The sequence below is a fragment of the Sebastes umbrosus genome, chromosome 16, assembly GCF_015220745.1.
Source record: "Sebastes umbrosus isolate fSebUmb1 chromosome 16, fSebUmb1.pri, whole genome shotgun sequence".
Taxonomy (NCBI): domain Eukaryota; kingdom Metazoa; phylum Chordata; class Actinopteri; order Perciformes; family Sebastidae; genus Sebastes; species Sebastes umbrosus.
The window spans coordinates 22,281,661-22,294,668 of NC_051284.1; the positions used below are offsets into that span (position 1 = coordinate 22,281,661).

Below are 13,008 nucleotides of genomic sequence, written 5' to 3' on the forward strand. Positions count from 1 at the left end.
TGCTGCATTAATGTGTAAGTATAATATGTTGCATCTGGTAATGGTGGGTGCAATTTTAAATACTCCCGGGTAGCTCTATATACTGTAAATACATCATAATATATTCTATTTTATTTTGTATTAATAATCTGAATCTGCAAGGTAACAAGTAACTAAAGCCTTAGAATAAATGTAGTGCAGTAAAAATATGAAGTAGCAGAAAATGGAATTACTTATTTACTTATTTCAACATCACATTACAGTATGATTACAGAGTATGTTACAGAAAGTTACTCAGTCATCCAAGAAGAGAAAATACACTTTGTTTGTTCACTTTATAACATAATTTCCTTTCTTCCCCTTTTTCACTTTACATATTTTTGAAACACATCTCTTTTTACTGTCCTAAAAAAAATAGCTCAGTGTCTCTAATCAAAATAAGTATATTGTTTTTTTTTCCCTTTATTTAACCAGACACAATACACACGTTAAAGGCAGCTCGGTACATTTAATAGATTCTCTTTAATAATTAAATAGCAATATTCAATGCACAACATGTACAGACATAAAGGATATGTGTGTGTATGATTCTGCTTTTCCTTCTGCATCTGAATCTCCTTTTCTGTTCACATAGCAGAAGAAGTAAATATATGTATTGCAATAGCAAAGAACAGTTGGGAGCTTGTTCTATAAAATCACAGATAACAGACAAATGCCAACGAGAAATGATTTCCAACTTTAGGTATGCTTATTGTTTGCATGACAGATTGTCTTGCTCTGATCACGGAGAGGTTAAAGGTCAAATAAAAGAAATTACCATGATGAGAAAAAGATGACATGCGCATAAACAAAATGTATATTGTTGTTTGGTTTCCAGGTGGTTTGTTCATGTTAGTTTCAACGGTTGGCCTTTTTCAAATTGTGGCCCATGAGGGAGGCGAACAGCGTCAGCACCATCTTGGGATTCACTTCCACCAAATCGTCCGGCTGCGCGTAGACACGAGCTCCGATCTTACGGGCCAATGAGATCGCATACCTGGAAGAGGAACAGGAAAGGAGAGGAGATGATGATCTAGTGACAAATACAAAGATGCGGTAAGGGAAAAATAAAACAGTTGAGATTTTTTACTTTGCGTTGTTGAGTTTATCAGCCTCCTTCAGCACTCCTGTCTTTGCTCTCTTCACCATGTCCCACTTGACGGTACCGGGAGCGATGGCGTCAATCAGGTCAATCACTGGCAGACTGGTGCTGATCAGTTTGTCCTGCAGAAAACAGGGAAACGGTCTAATTACAAATGTGTTTACTCAAATACACCACACAAACACACGCACACACGCACCTTGAAGCTGCTGATCTGCGTTTCCTTTTTTTTCTGGCTCAAGGTGGTGTTGACCCAGTTGAGGATGATCTGATCTCCAACCCTCTCTCCATCACCCAGATCTGACAAAACCAGCACTGTGTACCTGAAGGATGACAAGCAGGATAGATGTACAAGGAGCAGTTGTATCTAAACTAGGGCTAGGGCAACAACAGCTGTCAGTGTGTCAGTGTGCTGACTTGACTATGACTTGCCCCCAAACTGCATGTGATTATCATACAGTGCGCATGTCTGTAAAGGGGAGACTCGTGGGTACCCATAGAGCCCATTTTCATTCACATATCTAGAGCTCAGAGGTCAAGGGACCCCTTTGAAAATGGTCATGCCAGTTTTTCCTTGCCAAAATTTAGCGTAAGTTTGGAACGTTATTTAGCCTCCTTTGCAACAAGCTAGTATAACATGATAATCTAAACCACTAAAATTGATTCAAAATGGACAGTCTGTCTTGTACCTCCTCATCAGCTGCCAGACCAGCGCCAGTGTGTGCATTCGGCTCCCCTCGTTCAAGTTTTCTCCTCCGATGCCGACCAGAGAGAAGTGAGCCTCGTCCCTGCCCAGCTCCACAGCATAGTTACAGTTCTCCAGCTAAGATATGTGAAGAAAAACAATGTTATTTTGCAATCAAAATGGTTTTTTTTGTTCACCAGCTTTCTATTTCTTTAATGTGGATACCTTCTTCATATTGGCCCCCAGGACAGGATAAGGCGGGTTATTGACTTTCTTCCAGTTCACAGGCACATTGACCTTATCATAAAGCTGCATGATCACCAAACCATCACACAAGTCACTGCAGAAGACAAAACACAGAGAAGAAGAGGAAAATATAGTTTCACTGCAGCAACAGGAGTGCATACAAAAAAAGAACCATAGTATAATTATGAATTAGATGAACTTGCACTATTTTATGTCTTTGGTTCTCATTTTGCTTTTACTTATTGTTGAAGGGTACCTGAGACCCAAGATTTTCATTGCCAACAACTCCTTGCTGTAATTGTTGAGCATATGACGAATAAAGAAACTTTATTTAAAAAAATTAGGTGAGAAAAACTATAATATTTATACCATGCTAAGTTTGGTTCAGTATCACTAATTCTAATCAGCTAAGTAATAACAGATTCTGGCTTTTTTATTGTTAACGTCAAAGAGGTATCTTATTTTTGACTATGAAATTTTCAGGCTTGTGCACAAAAAAATAGGGTTCTTTCTAAATAGGAGTCTTTATACGCTTTGTGGATATTTTACGGGCTAAGTCCAGTCTATTTTCGACTCAATATGTTTACATTTGATTACTTCTGGCCCAATAAATATATGAAATATAGAATAACATAAATAAAAGGTACATGTAAAACTAAATAAAAGCTAATTTATAAAAGTATGTAACTCGCCTGATTTCAAATTGCCCAGATGACAAATGTCTCTACTACCCTCATTACTGGTTATACTGGGCAGCCCTTAAATAACTGTAGAAATGTTAAGCATCCACCCCCCTTCCTTGATAAGATAATATAAGATAATTGATGACATACCAGTACAGGTGGTTGACATATGGAGCGACGCCCAGAGAGTTCATCCAGTTTCGAAATGTTTTCTCTTCGTTGGACTCGGCTGGAAAGACATGAAGACATGATAAACGTCCACATCAGCAGCTGTTCCCACACAGTTACTGTCAGCTGATAGGAATGTTTTAGGTTTGGCTATAGCTTATATACAGTAGATATGGATTTATGGCTGCCATAACTAACCCTGAAACATGTATTAAGTTTATGACCTGTGCGTTTAGCGTTACATCAGTTCACTGTACATTCACATTATGGGTTGATAGAGAAGCAACGAGCAGCCTCAAAACCACGATAATAATCATATTGGACAAAATCTTTGTGTCTCACGCTCTATGTGTGCCATATCTATGCCGTTGCCGCTGCCGTTCTGCACACCAGGATGCATGTTGTACAGGTTGGCTACGAAGGCCAAGTTGAGCTTGCTGTTCCCAGATGTGACGTCATGAGGAGAAACAAACTGTCTGCAGTCCATCCGGGCCGCCTGCTGCAGCATCAGCTCAGCCCTTCGGTCCAAATTACGCTCCTTCACGCACACATAAAACAGACACACATGAGACACTATACGTACATACAATCATACCAGAACCCAATAGGAAAATTACTTCTTTTAGTGTACATTGTATCTGCAGGATAATAAAACAGAGAGAGATTGAGGCTGAAGAAGACCGGCAAATAGCAACATTTTAAAGTTGGAAATAATATGACCACATCTTACATGGTAAAGAACAATTAAACCGTAAAAAAGAATACCCATCCTATCACATTTATCAGTCTCCGGTTCACAGTTTTCACTTTCACATTTGACATTTTCCACTTATTACACGGCTTTTATGGAATACTCGATTCTGATTGGTCAATCACGGCGTTCTACGGTCTGTTATTTCTTTATAGCAGACCGTTGCTATGCATGACAGACCTTTGCTATGGGTGCAGTTCTGATCTCGGACTTTGGCGCACAGCTGGCGTGTAACTGTTGTGAAATAATGGCGGGGATGCGACACCCCTGTCAGGGTTAATTTCCCAACAATGATCTGCGAGCTGTATCCCCTACTTATCTACTCCTCACTGTGATTTGAGAACTTTACAAAAACAAACGGACTCACATTGAGGCCGCTCATGTCGATTTTCACGTTCATTCTGTAGTCCTGTTCTCCCTGGAGAGCGATCTGGTCCAACAGGTGGAAGTAGGCTCGTGAGTCCTACAGTGGTGCAGTGCAAGAAGAGGTTACACTCATGTGTTTGTGTAAAATGTGTTTGTTTATGTGTGTTCTGAAAGGGAACCTTAATATCTTCACTGAAGTCGCTGATGGTGCTTGTTCCTGCGTTGCGTAGATGATGGTTGACCCAGCGGAGCAGCAGCTCCTCAGGGGAGAGAGACATCAGATGGTCCAGATGCTCCTTTTCTGACAGAAGGCCAATCAGACCTGGAAACACACCACACACATTAGTTAAACACTCTCTATTAAAAGCAGTGGTTGAATCTTTTGGGGGTAAAGAGAAAACCTGCAAATAATCATAATTAGGGCTGTCAAAGTTAACGCAGATTTGTTTTGTCATACCTTGCGATATTAATCTGTCGTGAAGAAGGCTAAAAAAACGCTCTAAATTTACGCAAAATTTTGGCGAGGAAAAACTGGCATGGCCATTTTAAAAGGGGTCCCTTGACCTCTGACCTCAAGATATGTGAATGAAAATGGGTTTTCTGGGTACCCACGTGTCTCCCCTTTACAGACATGTCCACTTTATGATAATCACGTGCAGTTTGGGGCAACTCAGTCAAGTCAGCACACTGACAGCTGTTGTTGTCTGTTGGGCTTGAGTTTGCCATGTTATGATTTGAGCATATTGTTTATGCTAAATGCAGTACCTGTGAGGGTTTCTGGACAATATTTGTCATTGTTTTGTGTTATTAATTGATTTCCAATAATGAATATATACATACATTTGCATAAAGCAGCATATTTCCCCACTCCCATGTTGATAAGAGTATTAAATACTTGACAAATCTCAATTTAAGGTACATTTTGAACAGATAAAAAGTGTTTGATTAATTTGCAATTAATCATGATTAACTATAAACAATCATGCGATTAATCGTGATTAAATATTTTAATCAATTAACAACCCTAGTTTAGATACAACTGCTCCTTGTACATCTATCCCTTTAAGGTACATTTTGAACAGATAACAAGTGTTTGATTAATTTGCAATTAATCATGATTAACTATAAACAATCATGCGATTAATCGTGATTAAATATTTTAATCAATTAACAACCCTAGTTTAGATACAACTGCTCCTTGTACATCTATCCCTTTAAGGTACATTTTGAACAGATAACAAGTGTTTGATTAATTTGCAATTAATCATGATTAACTATAAACAATCATGCGATTAATCGTGATTAAATATTTTAATCAATTAACAACCCTAGTTTAGATACAACTGCTCCTTGTACATCTATCCCTTTAAGGTACATTTTGAACAGATAAAAAATGTGCAATTAATTTGCGATTAATTGTGATTAACTATTTTTAACTATTAATTGACAGCCCTAATTATAACATAACATTAATAGTTAGAAAATCAACGGCATTACAACTAGATTAATAGTGTACAGTAACTGTGAAGTTAATGTGTGTGTGTGCGCTGACCTTCGTTCCTGCTGATTCCTATATCAGCAAAGAGGCCAACCTTGATAATCTGCCAGAACAGTCCCAGGACCAGATGGGGTTTCCCAGCCATCAGATCATGGGCGTCAATGCTCACCACCGTGCAGCCGATCGCCGATGCTGAGTTCAGTGCCAGGACCAGATTCTCCTACAAATGAGTTGTGTATCATCATGTTCATTTTTGCAATTTTATAGAAAAACAACGGCGTTCCGTTGTTGATGTAACAGCTCAGCAAAAGCAGAGGCTCTGGCCTGAATCCTCCAAATAATAAATAACTTAATAGAAATCAAATGGATGCATAAATATCTAGTTAGAAATAAAAGGACAAATATGTGACGGCTCTTTACTTCTCTACAGAGGAGGCAAGAATCATAACAGATATAAAACAGAAAAAGAGGAAGTATGCAGTAAAAAGTTAATATATTACAAGCTGTTTTTGCACTGTTATTGGACAACCAATCTTTTGTCTTAGAGATGTACACTTTTACTGTCTTAGTTGGCATCCATATACAATACTGGGAGACTTTATTATATGTTAACCACAGGAACTGTTCAATAAAATAAAATCAATTCTGCAATTTATAAGAAATAGTTTCCCCCTAAATAGTCAGTGAGAGAGAGAGATGTTTTCAGTATCAGTTCTTGTTAAAAGGAATAGCTTGACATTTTGTTAAATATACCAATTTGCTTTTTTTTTGCAGAGTGTTAGATGAGATTTTACCATTCACTCTTTTGTCTGTTTAATATGAAGTTGGAGCCTGTAGCAAATTAGCTTAGCTTAGCATAAAGACTGGAAACAGGTGGAAACAGCTAGCCTGGCTCTGTCCAAAGGTAATAAATGCACCTATACCAGCACATCTAAAGATCACTAATTAGCCTAAGTATAATACAACTATAAAATTCTGGAGTCTCCACTGGTTGCCTGGCAACCTCACAGTGACTACAAGACTACAGGAAGTCACTACACCCAGCCAAGAAATAGTCCGGCACATAACTCCCACAAATTGTTGTTTTTTTCCCCGGTTTTTGGACAGATTGAACAAACTAGACATAACGTGGTATTTTGTGAGGTTTAAAGCTGCTGGTGAGTTTATTTTGTCACCTTTGAACAGAACCAGGACAGCTGTTTACTATCTTTATGCTAAGCTAAGCTAACCTGTGTGACAGGTAGCTATCGATCTTCTCATCTAACTTTCGGCCAGAAGCAGCAAATCTGGTGCTTCTTCCCTTGTATGCCTCAATATTTGTATGACTGTAAGGGTTACAATGCATGACATATTTCTTAGTATTTGCAGTGTATTATTATGTATTATGGATTTACTAAAGTTATGAAAAGCTACTACTCACTGTCATTGTGAAGGTGGCGAGTTTCTTGGTGTTGATGACTCTTTCATCAATGGTGTCAGGCTGAGACAGGTTGATCATTTTGCTGAAAGAGAATAAGGAGTGAGTAAGTGTCATTTCAGATGTATGTAATCTCAGATTCCTCCTCCTCCTCCTTGTGTGTGTGTTACCATAACAAGATGCCATCGCGGACGGAGGCGAAGAGGCTTTCATCGTCGGTGTTCATCGGCAGTAGATGTTGGCAGTCTGTATCTTTCGCCAAGGCTTTGTTGATCCAGTTGACGAATGCCACCTTCTCCTCATCTAAACACATCATTAGGAAATGGAGAGAGAGTCACACATTTTGGTATACCGAAATCCCAGCAATCATGATACACACACACACACACAAACAAGTAATACTCTCACACCAGAGTAGGAGTGCTGCGTTCCCTCGCTGGAGTTCTCTGACGTTCCTCCGAAGGAGCGGATCCCGTCTCTCCTTGTGATGATTTTTCTGAACGTCTCGCTGAACTCTTTGCTCTTCAGCTCTTGAAAGATCTGAACATGGACAGGCTGTGTTACTCCGTGCGTGGTTTTTGATTTGATGAGTAAGTTTGTGTATTTGTTCACAGTTAGAACTTACAGAAACAAACTCCTCAAAGCTGATCTTCTCGTCCTTGTTGGTGTCTCCAGCGATGAAGGTCTCCATGATCTCTCGCACTCTGTACCCCGGCAGGGAGAAACTGGCCTCCCTGAACAGCTCCTGGAGCTCAAAGTCGCTCACGAAGCCGCTGTTATCAATATCTGGACACAAATAGACACACAGAGAAACGCACACACACATATACAGTAAGTCAATTTGTTTTACAAATATTAATCTGAAACTGATGAGCTCAATATTTATTCTAAAATATTGCACACAGATGATAAAAGCAAAGGCAAACAAAAGACTGGTAATGCTTTATTAACAGGTCTGTAATTCCATAATAATTTGATTTAATATTAGTTTCTATATTTGGCATTAATTATAGGGAGAATAAAGATATTTGAGATTAATTAGTTGTGGTGAGTTCATAAGCGATTATTGCTTTGTCAATAGATACTGCTCAATTTAAACTCAAATAAATATGAATTTGTTATAAATTAATTATTATTTTATTATCGTAAACTTTGTTAGCCATATACATGCATATACATGTTATTACAGTTACTTCACCACAACTGGTAAAAGGTCAAACAATTATTCTGGACCTCAGCTTGCTAACAAAGCCACTACTCTTTGTTATGCTAGCAGTTAATTGGAATTAATTGCTAGCGTTTATTGGAAGTGTACCAATTAATAAACATTGTCTCCATTTAACCTATAATTTAAGTACATAGTCCTTTCCAGAACATTTCAGTTACAGTTACATGTCAGTTCCTTTTGTAGGACATTACATTAACTGGGACCAGTGCCACACGTCATTTTAAACTAGATTCACTACTTTACTTGTTTATCTTTTGTTCCTTACTATAGGCTATAGGAACGCCTTAATTATATATCGCTCACTAGTATCTTTTTATAATTATACACCTATGATTAACTGATCTGGCAACGTCTCATTATTACATCACGAAATACCTCGCACACAAAGTACACACACTCATCAACCAAAGCAATAAAAAGATCTTACATAAGAGTCATGCTTTATGGTCAGCTGTAAACGTCTTACTTAAGCCAGTCAGTACAACTAACCATAGGGTCAGGTTCTGGTGTGTGAGTGTGAGTGAAACTGACCAATTCTATTAAAGGCCTCCCTGAGCTCTTCCAGGTCGTCCCGGGAAATCTGTGTGACGTGATTCTCCATAGTGGCTTCTGCTTTGTGCACCTGAAACACACACACATGATCACATCTGGATCAAACTGCACACAAAGCTGATTTTGCAAGTTTGATCAATATGTCAATTGTATCGCTGCAAACATGCACATTTACTGAGAGAAATCATCCAAACTAAGAAACAGAACTAACAAAAGCTGAGCTGGGATAGAGGTAGGAGAACAATTAGTAAGTGTCAGGTTATATACTGGAATATATCCAGGGTAGCCTTTCTTTACTCTGCAACGACTATTCACACACATACAGGCACATTAACACACCTTACGTTCCTCATAAAGCCTCTGAGGTATTAATATTTTACAATCAAAGTATCCTTCTTTGCTTGAGGAGACGACAAAAGGAAAGACAGCGTAACACCAAGACAGAAACAAGTACCTTCATAAGAGTTTCCCGTCAGTCCTGTCTTGATCTTTATAAGCCGATCCCTCTGGACTGGCCACAGGAGTCGAGTCCTCCAGAGTTCTGCGAGGTTTCAGACCGGGGCAGAGCGGAAGCTGGTTCCCGGAGAGGCTGGAGAGCTGGTTATCTCTCCGAGGAGGAGCCACTCACTCAGGAGAGTCACCGAGTGGACCTTTGGCCTGCCTGGACCCTGGAACACAGTTAACATTTAACACCTCAGCTGTGTCATCATGTTATTGTCTGTAAGTTCATCTGTTTGTGTCTTCGGGGAAATTGATTTGCAGGTAAAGTATCTGACTTATAATGCACCTGTATAGTGGAGAAAGCATAAAAAAGTGAAACCCTAAAACATATTGTGGGACAATAGGTAAGAATGGAAGATACAAATAAAGTGTTATATGGGGCCATTTTTGCCCTGATTTGAACCTACCAGGAAGACATAATCTCTTAATTTGCTCTTTTATGAGACCTTATCTTAAGTCCTAACCATTGCTCTAGATCTAATCTTAACCAATTTAAAGGAATATTTGCTTTCTTGCAAGAGTTACATGAGAAGATTGATACCACTTGAAAAACAGGAAGCTACAGTCCTGAGATGGTTAGCTTAGCATAAAGACACCATAACTGGATCCATAACAATTTGATTTAGTTTTTTTTAAAAAGTCATCAGTTAAAGGGGGATTTCAATTAATACATATGAAATTAATGAATAAATAAAAACAAAATAGTCTGATTGACTGTTTTTTCAATGTTTTTTCAATGTTTTTTTTTTGTACAATAATTAAATTAATTTATATAAATGAAGTATTTATTTGATTTACTTATTATTTTTGTCCTTGTTTTATTATATATTTCATGTTTTGTTTCTTATCTAGGCTGTTAGGCCTACTGATGTAAATTGTGTGTTTTGTGTTTATCATGACGCATCAGTTGATTTAGTATTCTGGTCTGTTTTAGTATGATTTTGTTTTTTTTGTTTGTCTTTTGGTGTCATGGTTTTGTTAAAAATAAAAATAAAAATAAAAATAAGTATAAGTATAAAAATAAATAAATAAATAAACAGTATAAAATAAAATAAAATAGACCGTACTCCATAAAAAAAATAGAAATTGCTAAACCAACACCGTCCCATCTCGCTGGCTGCATTTTGTAGAAAAATTATATTTGGGATGAAGGAGTGTTTCTAGTGTCATGATGTCTTCTTCATTTTTTTTAGCGGACCGTGCACACATTTTGCATTTCTGTCCAACATGTTTAAAACATGAGGCCTGTGTTTGCCTGTGTGGCCACACAATGGCTTGTAACCTGAGGCACAGAGCCAACTGCATCACTTAGATTAAACTGACCCACTTCACAGCAGCACTGCAACAGTCACTCTTTAGTCCAACACACGGCAACAATGCTTTAAAACTGTGGCAGATTATGCTTTTTTTTCTTAAATCTTAAGAGGTTTGCTCATGATGCTCTTCCTAAATCAGTGACCTGTAAGTTTAGGCTGGGAAACATCTGTAGCTGCAGTATATTACAGTTTGCCAACTGTACATTATGCAGCAAAGTTTACCTGTGTTTTAGAATAGTCAAGCAATAATGTAAGGAAGCAATAGAAGTAAGGAGCTTACATTCAGTCCCAGGCAGGCTGAAGGGTTTAGAGTCCGGAGCAGTCCAAAGTAGAAAATCAGCTTGCTGCAGACTAGTTTTGGGCCCTTCTTGTCACGTCTCTCCTTTTCTATTAACACGTTTTCCTGTCCTTACCCCTCTCTTGTGCTCACCTCCCCTCCTTTGTACCTGTCAGCCTCTCCTTTCACCTCCACCACTGCACGAAAAGTCAGAGACACACAGTCCCATAACCAGCCGAAACCAACACACAAGACTGTGGAAAACATTCCTCTCTTGGCTCAGACAAACATACTAAAGACATGTTTACACCTGTTCACTACAAAGTTATACAGAATCTACAATTTTGCGTCTGAATCCACCCAGATAAAGGACTCCATCTTTCCATCTCCCCTTCAGGTCTCTCTCCCTCAGACACCTGATCAGCCCAGTTTCACTCTGTGACTCTGAGGTGCTCTCCGGTTACCCTCCTGCTAATCTCCGGTCCCAGGCAAAGCGCTCCACCTCCAGCCGTTGATGAACCGGCACACAGTTTTGGGTTGTGGAACCCTGAGCCAGGATCAGTTGTTGGTGTGAAAAGTGTGACAGGCAGCCAAAGACTTTCTCATAAGCCTCCTGCTTTATTCACTGGCACCTCAGAGCACATGCGGAGGAAGGAGAATAAAGTGAAAACCCACGCAAACATACAGCACAAGCATGCATGCACACAAATAGTCTGAATTCATATCATACTTGACAACTTAAACATTTTAAATAGGCTCCTTTGTATTTCCTCTGGCAATGATTGTTAATGCAGTAGCTGACAGGAAGTAAACTTGGACCAAACCTATAAAAAGGCCTATAGAGAGTTGATGCACGTATGATGCCTTCAAACGGGGTCGTGTTTACGACGTGTTCACGAGAAGAGTCCATATGAACGCCCCCCTCTTGTGGTATTCACGACCTTGTAAGTGGAAAGTTTCAAGAATTGTGACGTGTTTGTTGACGTCAGAAATGGCAGAGGCCTTGGAAGTTAATTTTTCAATACATAATAAGTTAATATATTGTAATTTTAGTCGGATATTGTTTTTCTTCGTAATTTTATAATATATCTGAGGAAAATGTTGATATTCCCAACGGCCTCATCTTTTTCCTCTGTCATTATGTCTTTGTATTTCCTGCATTATGTTACCCGCTTGCTAGCCTCGACAGTAACGTTAATCTTGCCGTTGCTTAACAGCGGAGTTCTCACGATTTAACAACTTAAACGCCACGCATATTGTGTACACGACTTCCCATGTTGTAAACACAAGCTCACTAGATTCATTTGAAGGCACCATTATTTATACTCTTGCGTACAGTAATCATTGAGCTTAGAAGTATTGTGATACTCAAATGAATTGCCTTTATGAGTTTATAGTCTAAAAATATTACATGTATTGTTGCTGTTTAGTATTTCTAGTAGTAGAAATATTACTTCTACTAAAATAAAATAGTGATATCAGTATTCTTATTGGAGTTAAAGGCCTTTAATGCGATTAGAAGGTGAGTTTTGTATCCAGAAAGGCTTATATAAACCTATCCTTGAAGTAGACAGACAAAATATTTTAGCATGACACACGTTGTCTTTCATCTTTGCTTATTTATATTTAATGTAATAATAGCTGGGTGTGACCATCCCCACACCCACTTACCTGCATGTCCGTGTTTGTGGTTGAGACGTTGATGCTTCATTCAGCTGTAATGTAAAGTTATAACCACTCAGAGGCAGTGCTGACTCAAGATGATGAAGTCAGGAGGATCTTCCTGTTTTTCTTATAAAGACTAGAGCAGTGCAGTGAAGGTCATCCTGCTGCTGTGTTGCTGCACGTTACCATACACTTCTTAAACTGAAGCAAACAGGACACACATTGTACTAAAAGTGATATTTAGAGCATCAATATAGCAGCAAACAAATATTTGCTATGTAAAGATATAGTGGAGTAATGTCTACCTGAGCAGAGAATGAAGTCTAGCATCCTCTGGGGGTGTGTAAAATGGAGTTTCTCCTTGTTGTGTTGACATAGCCGGGCTGGCAACCCATGCTTTTAGCATTTAGCTAGTGCATGTGAACGTACCCCACTGGCTAGCTCACAGACGCTAGTCTGAACTGTTCTCATACGGCGGTTACAAATGATAACGCTGTGCCAACCGACAGAGTTGCAGCAGAAGTGTAGACCCCAC

At 38.8% G+C, this 13,008-nt stretch overlaps 1 protein-coding gene across 1 annotated transcript; it reads right to left on the bottom strand.

Moving 5' to 3' along the window:
• Positions 1–203: 203 nt before the first annotated feature.
• pls1 (plastin 1 (I isoform)) lies at positions 204–11,065 on the bottom strand. The gene is made up of 17 exons (XM_037796347.1): positions 10,812–11,065; positions 9,169–9,382; positions 8,694–8,784; positions 7,560–7,720; positions 7,345–7,474; positions 7,105–7,237; positions 6,938–7,019; positions 5,572–5,737; positions 4,199–4,341; positions 4,021–4,116; positions 3,245–3,440; positions 2,885–2,963; positions 2,031–2,145; positions 1,810–1,943; positions 1,320–1,443; positions 1,109–1,242; positions 204–1,015 (listed from the first exon to the last, which is right to left on the bottom strand). The coding sequence occupies exons 2-17, from the start codon at positions 9,172–9,174 to the stop codon at positions 877–879; spliced, it is 1,929 nt and encodes a 642-aa protein (XP_037652275.1). The 5' UTR covers positions 9,175–9,382; positions 10,812–11,065; the 3' UTR covers positions 204–876.
• Positions 11,066–13,008: the final 1,943 nt, after the last annotated feature.

Bases quoted from the DNA above. Each gene is read 5' to 3' on its own strand.
- pls1 (XM_037796347.1), bottom strand. The intron at 7,721-8,693 runs GTCAGTTTCACT...ATTTGTGTCCAG, and splicing joins GGAGGCCTTTAATAGAATTG to ATATTGATAACAGCGGCTTC. The intron at 1,444-1,809 runs GTACAAGACAGA...GTCATCCTTCAG, and splicing joins GTCTGGCAGCTGATGAGGAG to GTACACAGTGCTGGTTTTGT.